General features: G+C 40.5%; 1 protein-coding gene and 1 long non-coding RNA gene across 9 annotated transcripts in view; one reads left to right on the top strand and one right to left on the bottom strand.

The window, feature by feature from the left end:
* LOC148107215 (uncharacterized) overlaps window positions 1–17,531 on the bottom strand; it is a 52,292-nt gene extending 34,761 nt beyond the window's left edge. Inside the window, exon 1 of one of the 2 annotated variants that reach the window (XR_015722854.1) lies at window positions 17,358–17,531. This is a non-coding gene — a long non-coding RNA (uncharacterized LOC148107215). The remainder of the gene's footprint in view (window positions 1–17,357) is intronic. The other variant, XR_015722853.1, reaches the window with a different exon arrangement.
* The window catches only part of PHACTR4 (phosphatase and actin regulator 4), a 96,498-nt gene that overhangs the window by 30,318 nt on the left and 43,477 nt on the right, over window positions 1–22,703 (top strand). For 2 of the 7 annotated variants that reach the window (XM_045782615.2, XM_087858737.1), the window contains exon 1: window positions 17,567–17,907. The exons of the other annotated variants lie outside the window; for them this stretch is intronic. In XM_045782615.2, the coding sequence (XP_045638571.2) occupies window positions 17,862–17,907 (46 nt within the window). In that variant the 5' untranslated portion in view covers window positions 17,567–17,861. Of the gene's footprint in view, window positions 1–17,566; window positions 17,908–22,703 lie in introns of those variants that run through there. 7 annotated transcript variants of the gene reach the window in all.

The raw sequence follows: 22,703 nt of genomic DNA, 5'->3' as shown, positions 1-22,703 counted from the left end.
TCCCCGCTGAGCAAGGAGCCCAATGCAGGACTTGATTCCAGGACCCTGGGATCATGACCTGAGCCAAAGGCAGATGCTTAACTGACTAAGCCACACAGGCGTCCCAGTGCTTTTTGTCTTCTAAGAAATCTTTGCTTAGCCCAGTGTCACAGAGATATTTCTCTATCTTTTCTTCAAGGTACGTCTTATAGGTTTTCCATTTAGTTCAATAATCCTCTTTGAGTTAATTCTTAGGTATGGTACAATGTTGAAAATACTCTCTGTCATCTGCTAAATCACTTTGGCACTTTTGTTGAATTCCTGATGAAATGAGCAATTTTCTAGGAAAATATAATTTACCAAAGTGACTCAAGTACTAAAGATCCCATATAGACTAGTCATGGAAGAGATGTTGAAATGTGTCTAAGCTCAGTGGGTTTAATGATAAGTTCATTGACAGTGTGAAGAAGCAAATAATTAGAATGCTATATCAACCACAGGATAGGAAAAAAAAGGTAGAAAATATACTCATCTATTTTATAAAGTTCACAAGATCTCAATAACTAAAAGCTGCCAAAGACAGTACAAAAATAAAAGTGACAGGAGCACCTGGGTGGCTCAGTCAGTTAAGTAACTCCCTTCGGCTCAGTTCATGATCTCAGGGTCCTAGGATTGAGCCCCGCATCGGGCTCCCTGCTCAGCAGGGAGGCTGCTTCTCCCTCTCCCTCTGCCCCTCCACCAGCTTGTGTGCTAGCTTGCTCTCTCTCTGAAATAAATGAAATCTTAGAAAAAAATAAAAGTGACATTTGTCCTATCTCAATGAATACAGTTCTGGAAAATCTACATAAAGTACTTGCAGATTAAATCCAACAAATCATTATTGTATTTTTTTTCTGATTACAAAAACAACACGTATTTCTTCCAGGAAAATTAGAAAATATAAATTGGTGTGGGGCGCCTGGGTGGCACAGCGGTTAATCGTCTGCCTTCGGCTCAGGGCGTGATCCTGGCGTTATGGGATCGAGCCCCACATCAGGCTCCTTCGCTATGAGCCTGCTTCTTCCTCTCCCACTCCCCCTGCTTGTGTTCCCTCTCTCGCTGGCTGTCTCTATCTCTGTCAAATAAATAAATAAAATCTTTAAAATATATATATATATATAAATTGCTGTAAAGAAGAAACTTTTATGCCCAGTGATAACTACTCATTACCGTTGATACCATTCTGATGTATCTGCTTCCATGATCTTTTCCAGAGCAATTACCTGTATAGTTATACATTCTCCTTTTTTTTAAAGATTTATTTATTTTAGAGAGAGAGAGAGAGAAAGAGAGAGGAAGCACAAGCAGGAGGGGCAGAGAAAGGGAGAATATTAAGTAGACTCAGCACTGAGCGTGGAGTCCAGTGCAGGGCTTGGCACCAGGTTCCATCTCACGACCCTGAGATCATGACCTGAGCTGAAACCAAGAGCTGGACGCTCAACCAACTAAGCCACCCAGGCGCCCCTGTTTGATATTATAATAATCTTATTTTTAGATTTAAAATAATATCCCTTTATTATTCTTTTTCAAGCTTTTCTTTGTTATTTATCTAAAGAAATAACCTTGATAAAGAGCAGTGTGCACAGCACAGTGATTATGGCATATTCCCATTTACAAGTGTATTATTTTTCTTAAACGAAAAAAGGCTTTAAGTTTTTTGAAATTTTTGTTTTAATATTAAGTGATAAGTAAATATCTTTAATTTTAAAAATGTATTTCCTCAACTTCAGATTAAGTATGATCAATGGGATTTAAAAGTCAATTATGAAGCTAGTAGAAACATTTCCCATTAGGCAGGAAACCATTAACTTCAAAACAGCCTGATCAGAGTTCTGTCGTGTTTAAAATGACCTTTCATGGGGCGCCTGGCTGGCTAAGTAGAGCATGAGACTCGATATCAGGGTCGTGAGTTTGAGCCTCATGTTGGGGGTAGAGTGACCTTTCATGGTAGAGCTTTGACTTGACTCAAAAATAGCATAGTATTTACACGATTGCTGTTTGAACATCAGTGGAGTCCAGAACACACGCATGTGTGCACATACACACACACACACACACGCACACACGCACACACACACACACACCCCATAATGGAGGCTTCCATTACAAGAAGGTGATAGCAGTATAATGGATTGTTTGTGGAATGGTGCCAGTGGCTTCCAGTTCCTTACTGAAGATTTGTTTTGTTTTTTCCTCATCAAACCAGTGTTTTTCTGTTAGTAACCAGAATGACATCAGATCAGGTTGTAATCTGTAGCTGTAGCTTTCCATTCTTCAGCTGCATGAGATTAGATACCACATTCGACTTGACTATTTAAATATTTTTAAGTTTCATGTTTAACTTTCCTTTGATGATTCTATGTCTTCTGTTTTTCCTCTTTGATCTCCCCGGATAATTTAAATGCTATAAAACAGGTGGGTCTGGCTGCTTGCTTTTGTCCATTTCCCACCCCCAGCCCCCAGAGGTCAGTCTCTTCCTTTTTCAGTTTAGAGCTCAATAATCAAAAGGTTTGAATAGCAAGAGCCCTTATTATGTCTGAAATAAGAAAAGAAAGAAGTAGCACGCAAGAAAAGACACCCTTGCTAGGTGGAGCTTGGCCAGTACTAAAGGGAAGTGCTTGTTTAGTTCTGGTTTTAAACTCATAATATATCCAAGGCCAGTGGCTTAACATTGGTTACAGTGAAATTTAATTAGATTTGCTTGATTATTTATTTTCATGCTCACTGTATACCCTCACTTCACCAAAAGATGAAAAGGTTGGATGGCTGGATGATTGGCTGACAGACTGATTCATTAATTCATTCAGTAAATTTTTGTTGGCACACTGCCATAGCTGCCATGAAGGGGGAAAAATGAGTAAGACACAGTTTCAGCTTGCAAAGAGGAGGTTAAGAACTGTCAGTGTGAGGCAGAATGAAGAAATGTTTTTATACATATACAAAGTTGTATTATTAGAATTTTATGGCATGTTATTCAGCATGACTTGTACTTAAGGAAATTATTAAAAGAAAACTTGCTTGTATGGCTAAATATTTCCTTTTCTATATCTGTGTTCTTTGAACAGTTCAGTGGTGATTTCTTTTTTTTTTTTCCCTGCCCCTCCCTCCCCCCGTGGTGATTTCTTTAAGGAGAATTTTTGTTGTATTTGTCTTTTATCAAGAGAATTTGGAGAACATGGGGAAATGGGAAAAACTAGGGACTTTACCTAATTACCTTACAGATATAGATAGACAGGGGCATCAGTGTGGTGTCGTCAGTTAAGTGTCACTCTTGATTTCAGCTCAGGTCATGATTTCAGGGTCCTGGGGTCCAGCCCCACGTCGGTTTCCATGCTAAGCAGGGAGTCAGCTTGAGGTTCCCTCTTCCATCACCATCCCCCATACTCTCTCGTTTCTCTCAAATAAATAAATCTTAAAAAAATGATACAGATAGACAGTACGTGGTGATGAAACATAGTATTATATTGCTAGTAATGCACCCAGGATGGATTAAAGGTGCTTCATTAATTTGTTTCTCTTGAAACACGGAGCTTCAGTATTTTTGTTGTAGGTTTAGTTTGAGGAGTGGTAGAAATGTCTCTGTCCCAAACAGCCACCTTTTCTTGATTTTAGACCTTTTGTTTCATTTATTTTCTAAGAAATTCCTTAAAAAATTGGTTTTATGATAAGACGTATCATTCTTATTGGTGGTCGTACTGGAAATATCAGGGATGAGCTAAGAGAACAAATGTTTGTTTGACATTGCCATTTTGGACAGTGTGCATAACTGCTCTGTTCCTGAATTTTACTTTTTTTAAAGTAATAACTCCTAGAGTTTTTCTCTAAGGTTAAAAATAAGTGGGTGAATTCAACGTATACTTCGTTCTACAGTGTATTGGTAGGAGTAGACATTCACCTCCACATTACTTAGATATGAACCCCAGCTTTGCCATTTACTAGCTCTGAACTCACTGAACAAGTTTACCCCTGTGTGACTCAGTTTCCTCACCTACTAAGGGGGATAATAAATGGAATCCTTCTTATGTGCTTGTTGTGAGAATTAGATTAATTAATACATGTACAGTACTTAGAACAGGGGCTCCTGGGTGGCTCAGTTGGTTAAGCGTCTGACTCTGGGTTTCGGCTCAGGTCATGATCTCAGTGTCATGAGGTAGAGCCCCCGTCCGGCTCCGTGCTGAGCGCAGGGTCTGCTTGAGATGCTCTCTCCCTCTGCCCCCTCCTTGCTCCTGCTGGTGGGTGCTCTCTCTCTCCCCCTCTCTGAAATAAATAAATCTTTAAAAAAAAAAAAAGCAACAACAACACTTAGAACAGTCCCTGGCATTATAATATATGCTCAGTTAATGTTAGCTGTTATTATTCATAGAAAATGAGGGGAAGGAATGCATGGGAAATTGAACTTAGTTTATTCTTTCTAAGATTTAGCTTTCTTTTTCATCAGATCTTTTATTAGAAATGTTCATATGTAACAAAATAGGTATTTAGTATTATTTTATTTCTTCATGTTCTGATTTTTCTGATGGAAACTTTTACCATGTAATGAAATGATCAGGAAACAGGAATGAAGGGGAGAAAAAGCAGAGATAAGAAATCAGCTTTGAGTGATTAAAAACTCCTAGTGCTATTTTAGTCCTTGTAACTGTTTCTCTTAGAAACTAGAAGAAAAGCAGACCTGGAGGGCGGGGTTAATCAGTTTTTATCAATCTAAAAACAACTATAATCAAAAGATTGGGGGCGCCTAGGTGGCACAGCAGTTAAGTGTCTGCCTTTGGCTCAGGGCGTGATCCTGGCGTTATGGGATCGAGCCCCACATCAGGCTCCTCCGCTATGAGCCTGCTTCTTCCTCTCCCACTCCCCCTGCTTGTGTTCCCTCTCTCGCTGGCTTTCTCTATCTCTGTCGAATAAATAAATAAAATCTTAAAAAAAAAAAAAAAAGATTGTGTTGCTGTAAGCATATATGGCAGTGAATTTGTGATAACATTTAACCCAGAGCTTGCAAGATAATTTCAGTTATGCCTGTCTTTCCTTTTTGTCATGAAATTGTTAAGCTATTTATTATAATAAGTTCATTACCTACAAGCCTGGCACTTTTCCCAACTTAAATACTCCATAACCTCAAAGGGAGAGATCCTATTTTCCCTGTGCCTCTCTCCATTGTTTTCAAGTATTTATTGAATGCCTATTGTTTGCTGAGCAGTATGTTACTTGTTGAGAATATAAAGACAATTTCTGCTTTCAAAGAATGTAGGAGAGACAGGTAAGTAAATAGATAAGTAAAACAAAAGTGATGTGTACCCCTATATGTAGAGGTATATTTAAGGTGACTTTGGAGCACGGAAGAGGGACACCTAACTCAGTCTTAAGTGGCAAAGGTAGATGTTCAAAGAAGGCTTCAAAGGGGAAATGACGCATAAACTGGAATTTGAAGGAACAGGAGTTCGGCAGATGAGAGATTGTGGGGAGAGGGAGAGGACTTTCCAGGCAGCTAGAACAGCAGATACGTAGGTAGGTAGGCCCAGGAGAACATGTCACAGTTTAGGAATTCCAAGTCGTGAGGTGGGACTAAAGACTAGGACCGAGGATGAGCAGGTAGGGGAGAGGAGTGGGAGAAGAGTCTTGCTAGAAAGATAGGCTTGGGTCAGGGTTTGAAGGATTTTGTGTGAGCTGTAAAAAACATTGTTACATGTGTGGTGTTCTGGACACCACTGTGGCACCACTGCCGGGGACAGACTCGAGAGTGAAACTGGAGGCAGTGAGAACGAAACTCGCACTGCCCAAGCACACGGACGAGGATGTTCGATTTGAAAGCCGTGCTCCACCAACAGGTTGTCAGACTGGGAAGATTTATAAAATTGTGTAAAGATGCGGAAGACTTCCTGCCCCAAGTGAATGAAGCCCAGAAGAATTATTTTAGCCCTGTATCTTTTTTCTTTTCCTTTACTACAAGTCCACAGAAGAAACTGGTTGTCAGCTTTTCCTTGGATTTTAGGGAAGGGGGTATTCTGAAGGCCCTTGGTGTATAGGCCTGGGAACCAGGTGAGTATTGACAGAGTGTTTAATAGCTACTTGGATCCTGTTACATTTAGGACTTTTTCAAGAAAAGAAATTATTTTTAGGCTGAAAAAACAATAATCAAATTTGCATCTTGAAAGATTTAATTTGGTGACTACATTTTGATAGCGTCAGTAGTGCTAACACAGATTAGCTTTTCCGAAAGGTTGTAGTAGGATTAGGCTAGTTGCTTTCGTGTAGACAGGTGAGCAAAAGTGCACGTTGACCATATTTTCTCTGACCTCACTAGATTGTTTTCCTAAACTGTTAATATGCTTCGCTGTTACTTTTGGGTTTGTTTGTTTTCTAAGATTTTTATTTTTAAGTAATCTCTACACCCAGCATGGGGCTCAAACTCAGAACCCTGAGATCAAGAGTTGAATGCTCCAGGCACCCCCCACTGTTACTTTTTTAAAAAACAAGATTTAGAAGCACAATTTTGTATAATCCAAAACATAATTTCTCTTTGAATTTAGAAATTTTCCCCCCTGTGCTTCATCTCCCAGAATCTGTGGTTGTGAAAGATGGAGGGTTTTGAGGGAAGAGAGTGGTACAAAAGAGGTGGATACCTCATACATAGAAATCAAAGAATAAAGTGCATTTGAATTACTGGCTGGAGCAGGTTTGATAGAGACACCATTCACATAGTCATCCTTGGTTCCTATTGCAGGAATTACTGTTGACTCATAGTGTAGCCAGGTGTTCATTACTCAGAATTTTTATTTAGTAGACGATGAAGGCTTTATTCTCCCGCACATGGTCTAGAAAAGAATGTCTAAGGAGATTCTTTCTTAGAAATTTCTGAATAACTTTTGCAAATATTATAGCTATTATCAGATATTTATTGTATTCTTACTGAATATGTGGCTCAGGATATTCCTTGGTCGTGTTTAGATTTCTTTTTCACTTGAAGTGAGATTAAAGGCAGGATGAGTTAGAAAGGGTTCTGAAAGAGAGACGGAAGCAGAGAAGTGGTAGTGGCTAAGAGTCATCTCTCTGAGTCACCAGCAATGAATGCCACTTTACTGGGGAACACTGAACTTGTTTCAAAACCCTGGGATGGGCAGCTCTTTGACTTCTGACTGGTTAGTTTCACACAGCATTCATAACTTCTGGTTCCTTAATAGAGGCCACTGGAATTTTATTTTTATGAATATCATGTTTTATAAAGTACCTTTTTCTTTAAAACTCATCATCACTTTCACTATAACTCCTAAAATCTACCTTCAGCCCATGAAAAAGTACTATTTGGAGTAGAAAGAATAGTAAATGGAAGGCCAGGAAGATGGAGGTTTTTTAATTTTCAATGGATAACAGATAAAATTCTCAGTAAATCTTTAAAATAAAACCATTTTTCCTTAGGCTTTGAATTATTAATAGTCAAAGACTAACTGAGTGTTACTACAAAAGGTAGTAATTTGGTTGCTAAAGAAAGAGTATTTTTTTTTAAAGATTTTATGTATTTGACAGAGAGAGACACAGCGAGAGAGGGAACACAAGCGGGGGGAGAGGGAGAAGCAGGCTTCCCGCCAAGCAGGGAGCCCGATGCGGGGCTCGATCCCGGGACCCTGGGATCATGACCTGAGCCGAAGCAGACGCTTAACGACTGAACCACCCAGGCGCCCCAAGAAAGAGTATTAATAACTCACTAGGTAGTACTGTATAAAAAGAAAAAAATGTTTTAACTGTCAGGGTTCCCTCAGAGTATGGTGCCTTCAGTGGGTGGTGTTCAGTAATTGGTGCCGTAGAAGAGAGACACCAAACGCTGAGGAAAGGTGTAGTCAGTCAGTGCTTTGAGATAACTGTTTTGTTATTACTAGAAGCCTTCCTAGTGGGCTTTAAAAACCCTTTAGGTTCAGCATGTCCAATAGAACTTTCTGCAGTGATGGAAATGGCCTACATCTGCACCATCCAGCATAGTAGCCATGTGTGGCTATTGAGCATCTGAAATTTGGCTGGTACAGCTGAGAAACTGAATCGCAAATTGCATTTAATATAAATACATTAAATATTAAAAATTTTAATCACGTGTAACTAGTGACCGTAGTATTAGACAGTTCATCTTTAGTTATTTGAGAACTGAACAGCACCTTTGACAACCATTACTTCAGTGACCAGTCATTAAAATATACTCTAGTGTAATTAGTATTTATTTGTAGTACCCTTGAAAGTGTCACCTTTTGCTTTGCTTCTGTTAGAACGGAAGGAACTACAGTATAGGTATATCTCAGAGGTACTGTGGGTTCGGTTCCTGACCACTGCAATAAAGCAGATACCACAATAAAGTAAGCCAAATGAATAATTTTGTTTCCTAGTGCATGTAAACGTTTTTACACTATACTGCAGTCTGTTAAGTGCACAGTAGCATTGTGTCTAAAAAAACTAATGTACACCTCTTTTTTTTAGTTTCTTCTTTAAATATTTTATTTGTTAGAGAGAGAGAGCACAAGCAGGGGGAGCGGCAGGCAGAGGGAAAAGCAGGCTCCCCGCTGAGCAGAGAGCCTGATGCCGGGACTTGATCCCAGATCCTTAGGATCATGACCTGAGCCAAAGGCAGACACTTAACCAGCTGAGCCACCCAGGCGTCCCACATCTTATTTTAAAAATACTTTGGTGCTGGGGCACCTGGGTGGCTCAGTAGGTTAAGCATCTGACTCCTGGTTTCTGCTCAGGTCATGATCTCCTGGGTCATGAGATTGAGCCCTGGGTGGGGCTCTGCACTCTGCGGGAGTCTGCTTGAAGATTCTCTCCCTCTGCCAGCCCCCCAGTCTCTCGCACACATGCTCTCTTGCGCTTTCTCTCTCACACACACAAATAAATAAATCTTTTAAAAATTACTTTGTTGCTGGAAAAAAATAAAATAAAAATACTTCAGGGGCGCCTGGGTGGCTTAGTCGGTTAAGCAGTCTTCACCAGGAATAGATTCCATCTCAAGAAACCACGTTCTTTGCTCATCACTAAGCAGCAGCTCCTCATCTGTTCAGGTTTGACCGTGAGACTGCAGCCGTTCAGTCCCATCTGCAGGCTCCGTTTCTCACTCTAGTTCTCCTTCTCTTATCCCCACATCTGCGATTGCTTCCTGCACTGAAGTCTTGAACCTTGCAGAGTCATCCAGGGTAGGAATCAACTTCTTCCAAAGGCCCGTGAGTGTTGATATTTGGACAGACCCTTCCAGATGAATCACATGTGTTCTTAATGGCAGTAGATTGGTGAATCCTTCCCTGAATATTTTTGGTTTACTTTGCCCAGATCCATCAGAGGAATCACTATGACAGCCACAGCTACAAAATACATTTCTTAAATAGTAAGGCTTGAAGGTCAGAATTACTTCTTGATCCATGGGCTTCAGAATGGATGCTGTGTTGGCAGGCATGGAAACAAAGTAAATCTCACTGTACGTCTCCATCTGAGCTCTTGGGTGACCAGGTGCATTGTCAATGAGCAGTAATATTTTCAAAGGAATTTTTTTTCTGGGCAGCAGTTCTCAAGAGTAGGCTTAAAATATTTAGTAAGCCATTTGTCAACAGATGTAATGTCATCCAGGCTTTGTTGTTCCATTTGTAGAGGACAGGCAGGGTAGATTTAGCATATTCTTAAAGGCCCGAGGATTTTTAGAATGGCCACTGAGCACTGGCTTCTACTTAGAGTCACCAGCTCCGTTAGCCCTTGACAAGAGCGTCCGCCTGTGTTTTGAAGTTTTGAGGCCAGGTGTTGATTTCTTCTCTCCAGCTATGAAAGTCCTGGATGGCATCTTCTTCCAATTTAGGGCTGTTTCATCGACGCTGAAAAGCTGTTGTTTAGTGTGGTCACCTTCGTCAGTGATCTTAGCTACATCTTCTGGAGAACTTGCTGTAGCTTTTGCATAACCATATGCTGCTTCTCCTTGCATTTTTATGTTATGGAGTTGGCTTTTTCATTAAACCTCATGAACTAACCTCTAACTTCAGACTTCCCTTCTGCAGCTTCCTCACCTCTCTCAGCCTTCACAGAATTGAAGAGAGCTAGGGCCTTTCTCTGGATGAGGCTTCAGCTTAAAGGAATTTGTGGCTGGTTTGACCTTCTATCTAGACCATTCAGACTTTCTCCATATCAGCAATAAGGCTGTTTTGCTTTCTTATCATTCACGTGTTCCCTGGAGTAGCACTTTTAATTTCCTTCAAGACCTTTCCTTTTCCTTTCCTTTGCGTTTACAACTTGGCTAACTGGCACAAGAGGTCTCGCTTCTGACCATCTTGGCCTTCCGCCTGCCTCCCTCACTAAGCTTAATCATTTCTAGCTTTCGATTTAAAGTATGAGACCTGTGACTCTTCCTTTCACTCGAATGCTTAGAGGCCATTGTAGGGTTATTAAGGGGCCTAATTTCAATTTTGTTGTGTCTCGGATTAGGGGGGCCCAAGGAGAAGGAGAGAGACGGAGGGGGGCGGGGATAGCCAGCTGGTGGGTAGAGCATCAGAACACACACAGCATGTATTGATTGAAGTTCGCAGTGTCATGTGGGCCTGGTTCGTGGTGCCCCAAAACAATCACAATAGTAACGTCAAAGATCACTGATCACAGATCACTATAACAAATATTATAATAATGAAAAGTTTGAAATCTTGCAAGAATTACCAAAATGTGACCCAGAGACCCAAAGTGAGCAAATGCTGTTGGAAAAATAGTGCCGACAGACTTGCTTGATGCAGGGTTGTCACAGACCTTCAGTTTGTAAAAAATGCAATATCTGCAAAGCACAATAAAACGAGGTCTGCCCAAGTGAGGAAGATGACAGAGGAAGTTAATTGGGGAATTTATTTACTTCAGGTCTTTATTTACATGTCATCTTCCCAGCGAGGCCCTTCTCACAGTTTGTCATGTAGCACTCTCGTCAGCCCGCTTGTTTCCCTTTCCTGAATAATTTTTCTCTATCATCCTTATCACCGTCTAACGTACTAGAAAGTAGGCAGGGGGGGTTTTTTCGCCACTATATTCACTACTGTGTCCCCAACACCTGGAACAATAACCTGATATTTCAGAGGTGCTCAGGAAATATTTGTGGAATGAATAAAGAAGACTTGTGGTTTCCCAATAATCATAATCCAATTCATTTAACAGCTACTTTGCATTATATGGCAAGCACGGAGCTAGATTCCTTATATGAAGTGCACTGTGGCCACTGCTCTCTTCCATAATAAACCACTACTTAAGAGTCATTATTTGAAACATAACATTGAATTGGTTAAGTCATGGGTTTGACTCTGCTGTGGAATTTCAGAACCATAGGGGAGCTTGGCAATAATTTGATTCAACCTCCTGATGTCATATAGTGGGTTTAAAGTTCCATCATTGTCATTTATAGCCTCTTCCCACCTCCCTTTTCCCCCTCATTCTCACAACCTGTGAATCTTTTGGTCCAGTTCTTTTCCCCCACATCTTGCATTCAGCTAATTCTCACTTCTGTCCAAGCCTACCTTTCCCACTGCCTCTACTGCATTCTAACTGACTCTGCAAATCCTTAACCCAACTGTGAAAAAACCCTTTCATCTTTCTTAACTGAAACCTTCGTGTTTGATAAATTTCTTACCATGCTTTCCTCAATTCTGCAAGCATCTCCTGACCCCTATGGCATCCTTAAGGACTTACTGTCTTCAAAATAAAAACTGGAAGAGAAAGCGAAAAGGCAGAATCTGTGTAGCACCAAGGTTTTAGCCTGAGGTCTTCCCCTGCACGGAGCTGGAAGCAGTCCTACGGCCTGTTTTCACTTTCGTTCTCCCATAAACACAGGCCAACACATCGTAGGCTTGCAGACATGCACGTTACTGCGGGCCTGCCATACGTATTGCCTCTGTGACAAAAGCCTATTGGAACCTCCCGAATTTTTCCTTTAGAACTGCGGTGTTTATATCTAAACCCTGGGGGGGGGGCGGTCACTTCATAAAGAATCTATGTGGGGCGAGAGGAGGCTGAATATTTTGAGCAGCTTCAACCCTCGGACTCTAGAAGTTCTCTTCCTTAATCCTCGCAACATCTCTGTAATTCTCTCCATTTCACAGATGTGGAAACTGATGCTCAGGTCAGTTAAGTAACTTGTTCGGAGTTGCCTAATCAGTAAATGGGAAAGCTGAAATTTTACAGTTACTCGTGACTCCAGAGCCTCTGCTCTCTCCCATTGATAGGCCACGTTGCCTTCTGGAGGTTGGGGTAGTCAGGCAATAAGGATTACAATATTTGATGCAGAATAGGGAGCAGGTGTGTTTACTTTTGCAGCCAATGAAACAGCCACAGAAAGAAACCAGTGTCATTTGGGGTAGATGAAATGAGTATCTGGTGATACCAGGGGCTCTGTCTTGACTTACAGTTTCTGTCGCTTTCAGCGACAGGCTAGTTTCTATGAAGTATACATGCTTTCTGCTGAGGAACTTGAGCTTAACAGTAGTGATTATGTGAGGTTTTATATAAACATTTACCTGACAGATTTGTCTCCTTTGAAAAAAGTTACTATTTGCAAAGCAGTACATCCTCAGAAACCATCATAAACATGCCATTTTTTCCCTGCAAAAGCAAGAGTTTCACAACAATTCTCAAGATTGTTTGGAATGACTTCTTCCACCTTCCATCTATAGCACTTTTCACCTTAATTGCCTTTTGTTACTAGATTTTGTGAGCAAAGCTTAAAATTGAAGAATGTTGTTTCTTCCCTTTGTTCAAGGTTAATAAATACTGGTTGCGTGTCCACTGTGCACTGAGTTGTGTCAAGCATTGAGGGTTTGAAGATAAATACATCATGGTCCCTGCCCATGAGAAGTTTCTAGCCTGTAAGAGAGGTCAGAAGATCATTGCAATTTAGGGTGATATGTCCAGCACTGTCAGTCATGGTCGGCTCTCTACTTCTCCAATCTTAACGTCTTGATGCTTGTATCTTTTCCTCACCTCTGTCATCTCTTCTGTGACTGACTCTTTTTGATCTTAGGTGTCACTTCTTTTGAGATATTTGATCTCTCAGGACAAAGCTAGACACTCCCACCCCGACCAGTATGTTTGCATAGTACCTAAGTACTAATTATTGTAGATCCTATTTATTTGAACTGTCAGCACCTTAAGGGTTGAAACTGTTGTTTTTAGCCCCAGCGCATTGCTGGGCACATTATCAATGATCAGCAAATCTTTAATGGAATTCTGCTTGAATGACTAAAGAAAGGCTCATAATAGTGGAAGCAACATTGGAGCCAGTTCTTATAGGATGAGTAGAAGTTCCCTAGATGGATCCGGGGAAGAAAAAAATCCAGGCCAAGTGAAGAATTCGTACAAATAGATGAGACCTTGAAAAATTTTTTACAGATGACTGACAAGGCTTTCTAATTTCCACATGGAGTTTGAGAAACAGGTTGTTGTGGGATGTTATCTCCTATAACTATCCCGAGCCAGCCAGACTAGATTAGAGTTACATCATGGGGTAAAGAATAAGAAGCTGCTCCCTCCCCCAATTATAGATCCAGAAGTTGAAAATTAGTCCTTTACTTCAGTATGTATCTGTGTGACCTGTCAGTACTTTCTGTTGGTCAGTCTTTCCTGGAGGGAAGTGACTTTCTTCCCAACCTTTCGTTAGAGCTCCCTCCTTGAGACATCTCGGGCCGGAAGAAAGTAGTATGCCGCAGTAAATTGAGGGAGATGTGATTACAATCACTAAGAGCCTACTCTCCGAAGTAATCCAATTTATGTTGGTACTTCAGCATAAAAGTACATTTAAATGAAAGCATTATGCTCTTGTGATTGATCTTGTAAACTGCTTATTGAAAATATAAATCACATTCTCATGTTGGTGTGTGATATGATGTGCTTGCCAACAAAAGCCTTTGGAGTTATGAATGCCACTAAGTTTTGAATGCCTAGCTCTTTATAAGTTACTTGCAGTGTTTAGATGCAGTTCTTTAAAAGAACGAGGCTCTGGCTAGAGGGCTTCAAGTGCTGTCTTTGCCTGTTAAACTTTATTTTTATAAAGTCTTTTTGATCTTTCCATAAATATAATAGGAAGAGATTCACAGATTTTAATCTGTCACTTCCCCCATTCCTTGAAGGCAGTAAGCTGTGGAGGAAAAGTACTCTAAAAAGAGAATATCTTTTATTAGGGGACAATTAGGAAGAAATAGTTGCCTACTTCCTATAAAGTTAAAACGAGATTGCCCTTTGCATTTTTTTTTTAAAAAGGCTCCAAACTCACGACCCTGAGATTGAGACCTGAGCTGAGTTCAAAAACTGGTCGCTGAACCAACTGCCCCGCCCTTTGCATTTCTAAAATATAATACATGGAAAACTAGAGTGAACTCAAGGCTTTGATTGTTAATTTTTTTTTAAAGATTTTATTTATTTGGGAGAGAAAGAGCGAGCGCAGTCAGGCAGAGGGGCAGAGGAAGAGGGAGAAACAGACTCACTGCTGAGCAGGGAGCGCGATGTGGGGCTCAATCCCAGAACCCTGGAATCATGACCCGAGCCAAAAGCAGATGCTTAACTGACTGAGCCACCCGAGCCACCCATGCGCCCCTGATTGTTAAATCTTAAAGTCAGTGGGCCAGTATCTTCCTTTCTGTCTCTCTCTCTCTCTCTCTCTTAGCTTGCCTGCTTACCAGTTGGCACCAAGTAAATATTGATTGTTGGAATGAGACTGAAACAGACTGGCCAGGGACCGTGTATCAGCTTGGTACTTAGGCAGCAGAATGATCAGAGAGATTTGTTGTTGTAGAGAATGAGCTTCCTTGGGAAATGAGTATATCTTTAGGAAATAAATATTTCCTTGACCATTTACACAAGGGCCAAAGTGAGTCCTGGAGTTAGAATTGGGAGTCTTGAGTTTTAGTCCTGGCTCAGAGCAAGGCAGTTAATGGTCACTAAGAATCCTTTCATTCTTTCATTTTTAAGTTTTTTTTTTTTTTAAAGATTTTTTATTTATTTATTTGACAGAGATAGAGACAGCCAATGAGAGAGGGACCACAAGCAGGGGGAGTGGGAGAGGAAGAAGCAGGCTCACAGAGGAGGAGCCTGACGTGGGGCTCGAACCCGGAACGCCGGGATCACGCCCTGAGCCGAAGGCAGACGCTTTAACCGCTGTGCCACCCAGGCGCCCCCATTTTTAAGTTTTACAGCCACCTTCACAGTACTCTAGAATAAGCAATGAGCCAAGCCAAGACGGGCATTTAGATTTAGCAGGTGGTAAACAGCAGCTAGACCAGGATCCATAAATCTATCTGTTGTACTCTCGCATGGTCCTGTCAACATAAATGAAATTCTACAGCACTGTTTCTGGTGTGTGGGTGGGGGCTGTTCCATCTGCTTGATGTTTTTGTATAGATACCCTGATTGTTTTGCTTCCTCCTTGTGTAGACTTCCTCCTTGGCCCGCTTCTTCCAATTTGCTCTCTGGATTCATGATACAGAAATGTCATCCTCTTCCGTTTCTGACTAACCTCTTTGTCATGACTGAGTTTTTTGCCATGTACCATTGTCTGGCTGCTCCTGGCCTTTCCTTTCTTGACTTGTTTTTTTACCATAACAACTGTGATCATTAGTGCTTGCATTTATTGAGAGTTTTCTGTGTGCCAGGCACATTGCGAAGGACTTTATTTATGTTCATGTCATTTAGTCCTTACACCTGCCTTGTGCTACTAAGTATGGTTATGCCCCATTTTACAAATCAGAAAACTGAGACACAGAGGTGAAGTAACTCTCCTAGTGTTAACACCTAGTGATAGATCTGGAATTAAAATTTCAGTTGCCTCCAAAGCTCACCCTCTATTTTTTTTTTCTTTTTTAGTTTTGTCATTTATTTGTTTTTTACGATTTTATTTATTCATTTGACAGAGAGACAGAGTACAAGCAGGGGGAGTGGAAGGCAGAGGGAGAAGTAGGCTCCTAGCTGAGCAGGGAGCCTGACGCAGGGCTCCATCCCAGGACCCCCAGATCATGACCCAAGCTAAAGGCAGGCGCTTAACCGACTGAGCCAGCCAGGCACCCCCAAAGCTCACGCTCTTAAGCGTGTGCTGTATTATGGCCATGATGATGGAGATAGTGGTGGTGGTGATGATGACTACAATTTGTTGAGCACCTCCTGGGTTCTGGGCAGTGCATTCGCCACCTCTTGCCTCCCTATTTTATAGTGTAGAAACTGCTATTACACATGCTCTGCTTTTAGGCTAATCGATAAGTGCCAAGGTTTAAAGGCATTGGGCATTCTTACATTAGGGCATTCTTGCAATAGCCTTTTCCTTTTACTCTTTCCTATTTTAATGCTCAACGTAATGTTTTTCTGACTACTACCAGTAGGAACAATTAAATGTTGCCTAAGTTTTTCTGCACTTTTTTTCTTACCACTGCCGTGGCATTATCATTTTCTTATTTGTTACCTTGGCTATTTTCTTTTCTGTATCAAAAGCAGATGATGGGGATAAGATAATGGGGGGAAAGGAGAAGGTGCTAAGGAAAGCAAAGGAAAGTCCAGAAACTGGAAGTTGTTCTGTGATCTCAGTTTGGAAAATGAAGATTTAAACTAAAAGCTCTGGGGTTTTTTTAGCAGCTATCATTTGTTGAAGGACTTTGGCACTTACAAATAAAAATTCAGGGGCGCCTGGGTGGCACAGCGGTTAAGCGCCTGCCTTCGGCTCAGGGCGTGATCCCGGCGTTATGGGATCGAGCCCCACGTCAGGCTCCTCTGCTATGAGCCTGCTTCTTCCTCTCCCACTCCCCCTGCTTGTGTTCCCTCTCTCGCTGGCTGTCTCTCTCTCTGTCAAATAAATAAATAAAATCTTTAAAAAAAATTATAAAATAAAAAAAAACACACAAATAAAAATTCATCAAGCTGTGTCCTTAATATTTATGTATTTCGGCTATATGTAAATTAGTTATATTATTAAAAAAGAAAAATCGGTATGCAAGCTGGACTTCAGTTGTTGCATGTGGTTAGTTGATATTTCCATGTATTATAAGCAACCTGTAGGGTTACTCCCAATAGTTTTGTAATCCCCAAGATCATATGGTGGTTATGGAGCTTTAGCAGAGAGAGAAATATTATAAAAAATCTTCCAAACGTTTATTTCAAGGTTACTGTTTTAGTAAGGAAACTTTTCAGAACTGTTTCTCTTTATTTTTAGAACAGGTATATTCAATCCTAAAATATCCTTCCTGATGTTGTTAATTCCCCTAAGTATAGATCAAATCCTGCTTTGGGTATGCCACTTGCCGGTAGGAAATACTACGATTTTAGAGCAAGCAGTGAAATGTGAGAACAGTCGATACTTTTGAGGCAAGCCTGTCCCGAAGACATACCTTTGAGTTGAATTCTCCTCCCATCAGTCTGCCGTGCATAGCCCTGATGTTTTTTGTAGGATTACATTTACGAGTTCTTGTAGACTCTCGAGCAGCCGTGCATTCTTCTAGGGCCCTGAGTCTGGAGAGCTGCAACCAAGCTCCGGGTCAGGAAAAGTAGGTGTGGCTCTTTGGGGCTGTGCCGCTCAGCCGCTAGAATGTAGCTGGCTGTCTCCTCCCCTTCCTGCACTTCAGCTCTTCACAGTGTGTGCTCTGGAATGACAGGCATTCCTGTGTGAAGAGAGCCAGCGTGAAGACATATTTGTAAGAACCACAGGTCCCCAGGCCGGGATACAGGGAGCAGAAACTCCAGCAGATTAACTGACCTCATGCTCTTTCCCGATGTTTGGCAGTGACACTGAGAGAGGAGTGCCTGTCCCCTCTCTATGTGGATTTATCTTTTAAGAAAAGTTTCCTTTGGTTCGGGACAGCTTGTTGTCGTGAGACACATCAGACAATTTAATCATGGGGCAAGCTGACGTCTCCAGACCGGTAAATCCAGATGCAGTTGGTGAGTAATAGGCAAAGAAACAAAATCTTGACAGAGGCAAGGCAGATGAATAGGTGAAATTGAAGATTTTATAGGAAGTTGAATCAGGATTTTGTTGTTTCTAACTTTAGCATGTTTACAGCTTTGTGAAGAATGAATGAAAATTTGTAAGCTGTTTTTCACTCAGTTATATTAATTTACCACGCATAGTTTTGTCTTACTTGATCCCTTTGGAGTCTTTTTGTGTAATATTGTTAAGAAACCATCTATTCATTTCTTGCTCTTGCAGAAGATAAGTGCTACAGGAAATCGTGTTTAGAATTCAGTGTTGTTTTACTAGCGTGTTGCAGGACTTGAGATATATATGGCATAGAATTAGAACTGGTGACTTCTATAAATGGGACCATTTTTGAGAATTGACATAATTTCTTAGACTCAATTATACATTCTCCAAGTCAGTCTCTGGCTTTTCCCATTGTGCTGGCATTTCCATTTCTCATAAGATAGTTCTTTGGTAAACACTTCTGAAGTCGGTGCTTTACAGTTGAAGTGTTATTGTCTCAGAGATAGCTAGAGACCAAGCTGGTAATTGCAAGTGTAGCTTAGAGTTTCAAGGCTTGTAAGTGAAATGAAAGTCCATTGTCACTGAAGACTCATTTTCCCAACTGTGTGGGGCTTTGTGTAAGATGAAGATGTAAAGGTGAGAAAAATAGTTCTAAGTGGAATTGTTAAAGGGTTGCAAATACAAACAAAGTGGGGGAAAGCCTGGGAATCATTTCTTGACATTACACTTATAAAAAGAAAAAAGATTTATACCTTCTCTTTGATTTAAGAAGCAGCAGAAAACATGTTCAGTCCTAGGCTGCTCTTTTTTCAGAAATGAAAAATGCTGATGACTTTAAAGAAAAGTTTAAAAGTGTAACATTCCCAAATGTCTTGTGATTTAATATTATTTAGTTTCTAAAAGTGTGTTTTTTCTCTGAGAACTTGCCAGATGAAATTCCTACAAAGTATTTTTCATGTTTTACTGAAACTAAGCACATGGATCACAAACTGAGTCATTGAGCAACAGATTTTTAGGACCAAAGTCAGGACTTGATTCACTTTACCTTGATCACCAGCAATTTTTAATTTTTTAAAAATTTTTAATGAAATGTTTCATAAATAGAAAAAGGCAAAGAGGAAAATATGAAGGATCCTCTGGGGCCACTGCCCAGCTTAAGAAATGAAATTTAGAAGAGAGACGTCCCACCTCACCCCTATCTCTATGCCTGATGACATTTTGTTTCCTTGCTCCCAGAGGTAACCACTCTCCCGAATTTGGTAAATGCACTTTTGGGCCACTAAATTCTCCCGTCATTCTTGATTAGTAAGGATAAATAAGGATCTAAACAATGCTAGTCATTTATCTATGAGACGGAAATGAATGGTCTTTGAAAAGCAAGAGATGGGTAAGGAGGTATAGGATATAACTCACTTATGAAGAATGCCCACCTAACATCTATACACAGAATATTCCATCTGAGTAGATAAAGTTTGATATATTTGTTTGATAAAAAGTGAGCATCAAATTCATCAATTTTTCTACCAATAGTCCTAAAAGGAGACCTATGAAGAAGAAATAGAAATGACTCAGGTACCTAACTAAGATTTTTATGTTCTCTGTGGATTTAATTTTTGAGTTTTATTTCCTATCGCCTAGATAATTCTTAGGTGGCTGTAAGCTGTTTGAATGGACAGACTGCATTCTATTATATTTCTTTCTTTCTTTCTTTTTTTTTTTTTAATAATCTCTACACCCAGTGTGGGGCTTGAACCCACAATCCCGAAATCGGGAGTCTCGTGCTCCACCGGCTGGGCCAGCCAGATGCCCCTATTATAGTTCTTTTAATTCAGGATTTATTCTGTTTGAGCAAATCAGGGCCAGGTCATGAAGGGTCAACATTGACAACTTTGAGGACTACACCATTGCTTTAAAGGCTTTTACCAAACATACTGTTTATGAAATTTAAAAAGCATTTTAGTGAGTGCATATGTGGAAAGTCTTACCAGATTCTTTGTAAGGATAAATGTACGAAGTAAATGAAGACTTAAATCATTTCTTTACAGTTCTAGGCCTATAATATAGTAGTTAGTTTTGAGCTTTAAGATTGATGGCATTGGGACACCTGGCTGGCTCAGTTGGTAGAGCATGAGACTCTTGATCTTGGGGTTGTGAGTTCGAGCTCCACCCTGGGAGTAGAATTAACTTCTAAAAACTGATTGGTACTAGTTTGGCAGGCCGAGTGATACAAAATAAATTACTGAATATGTTGAATATATTTCTTATGATTTTCAAAGCACTGTAAATGTTTTAGTGGACCCTATATAGGTAAAACTCAAGTTTTATGCCCTTGAGAAATTTACTTTCAGTTGAGAATTTAAATATTAAAAGAAAAAAATCCAAGATATTTATAAATTTGTTTAAGGTAAGACATATTCTTGGGGTGCCTGGCTGGCTCAGTCAGTGGAGCGTGTGACTCTTGATCTCGGGGTTGTGGGTTCAAGCCCCACGTGAGTGTAGAGATTACTTAAAAATAAAATCTTTAAAAACAAATTTAAAAAAGATAAGATGTATTCCTTTTTCTTTTTTTTTTTTTTTAAAGATTTTATTTATTTATTCAACAGAGATAGAGACAGCCAGCGAGAGAAGGAACACAGCAGGGGGAGTGGGAGATGAAGAAGCAGGCTCATAGCGGAGGAGCCTGATGTGGGGCTCGATCCCATAACGCTGGGATCACGCCCTGAGCCGAAGGCAGACGCTTAACCGCTGTGCCACCCAGGCGCCCCAGATGTATTCCTTTTTCTAAATTAGTTGGCTGTAGCTTATGATGGACGTCCAGAGCTGTTAACTAAGAAGAGTCTGATTACTTATAAATAACCTTTGCATGAGGACGCATACGCACGTAGGCAACATATGTCAGTATCCATTTAGAGTTTTACGATAGGACCTCTCTAACAACTGGTGAACTAATTAATTATTTAAATGCAGAGAAGGAATTTATGCTATAGTGTCCATTCAAGGAAACTAGCAGTTATCCTCAGTAGTTTGTATTTTAAAAAAGTAACCTCAAGTGAAATATGTCCATAGAAGAAGCCTGTATATTTACTCAGATAAAACTTTCAAGTAGGGGCACCTGGGTGGCTCAGTCCGTTAAGTGTCTGCCTTCTACTCAGGTCGTGATCCTGGGGTCCTGGGATTGAGCCCCGAGTTGGGCTCCCTGCTCAACAGACAGCCTGCTTCTCTCTCTCTCTCTCTCTATCTCTATCTTCTCTATCTCTGTCTCTTTCTCTTTGTCAAATAAATAAATAAATTGAAAAAAGGGGTGCCTGGGTGGCTCAGTCATTAAGCGTCTGCCTTCAGCTCAAGGCGTGATCCCAGAGTCCTGGGATTGAGCCTCGCATCGGGCTCCCTGCTCCGCTGGGAGCCTGCTTCTTCCTTTCCCATTCCCCCTGCTTGTGTTCTCTCTCTCGGTGGCTGTCTCTCTATCTGTCAAATAAATAAATAAAATCTTTTTAAAAATAATTAATTAATTTAAAAACTTTCAAGTAATAATACTTTGTATTTCTTGATCAACATAAAAGCTCTTTCTGCCTTTACCATGTATCATATTAAAGCAGCCAGCTAATTATAATTAGCACACATCCTTAAATTAGGCACAAGACCAAAGAATTTTATTTTATTTTATTTTTATTTTTATTTTAGAGAAGGGAAGGGCAAGGGGAAAGGAGAGGAAGAATCCCAGGCAGGCTCCATGCCCAGCATAGAGCCCCACATGGGCCTCCATCTCAGGACCCTGAGATCATGACCTGAGCCGAAATCGAAAGTCGGTCGCTTAACGAACTGAGCCACCCAGGTGCCCCAGGACCAAAGAATTTTAATAAGCTCTAGTCTGGAACTTTCTTTCTCTCTTCCCTTCCATTCTCCATCTCTATGTTTGTGCTTTTGTTTTTTTCCTTTTTGACCTTTCATATACCTCTCATTCACTAATTACACTTTTTTTAAATTTTTACATAGAAATATATTGCTTTAAAAGATAACAGTATTATAATATTTCCTTTTTTCTTTCTTTTTTTTTTTTTAAGATTTTATTTATTTATTCGACAGAGATAGAGACAACCAGCGAGAGAGGGAACACAAGCAGGGGGAGTGGGAGAGGAAGAAGCAGGCTCATAGCGGAGGAGCCTGATGTAGGGCTCGATCCCATAACGCCAGAATCACGCCCTGAGCCCAAGGCAGACGCTTAACTGCTGTGCCACCCAGGCGCCCCAATATTTCCTCTTTTCTACATTCCTTCTCCATCACCATTTGATTTCATTTGCTCTGAAATTTGTAGTTATGGGTTCTCAAGCTCATGATGATGGAGTCATTTGGGTCAAGGTGATTTAGAAATATATGGTCATTTGAAGGCAAAATCAGTAAGGAGATTGTTGGATGAATAAAATTAAATGTAACAATATTAACAGGAATAAATAATAGGTGGGTTAAATAAAAATAAACTACTTCATAACACTTTGAAGAAAAACACTTGGCATTATTTGGTCAGGAGAGTTATCAGAAACATTTTTCATACTCATCTAGGTGTAACAGTAAATGCTTTTTTCTGAGAAAGAAGAAACAGGCCCACTTTCCACATTAATCAGGAATGAGGAGGAAGCAGTAGTACAGGGGTCTGTCATGGACTCCTTATAGGATTTTCTGTTATCCAGTGTGGCCTACCAACCAAAAATTATTGTCCCTTCTCTCTGCTCCGGTGGATTTGCTCAGTAGCCCCTTT

Source organism: Ursus americanus, chromosome 33, assembly GCF_024610735.1.
Source record: "Ursus americanus isolate L20-20 chromosome 33, mUrsAme1.1.p, whole genome shotgun sequence".
NCBI lineage: Eukaryota > Metazoa > Chordata > Mammalia > Carnivora > Ursidae > Ursus > Ursus americanus.
This window is presented reverse-complemented; position numbering and strand designations above follow the sequence as displayed.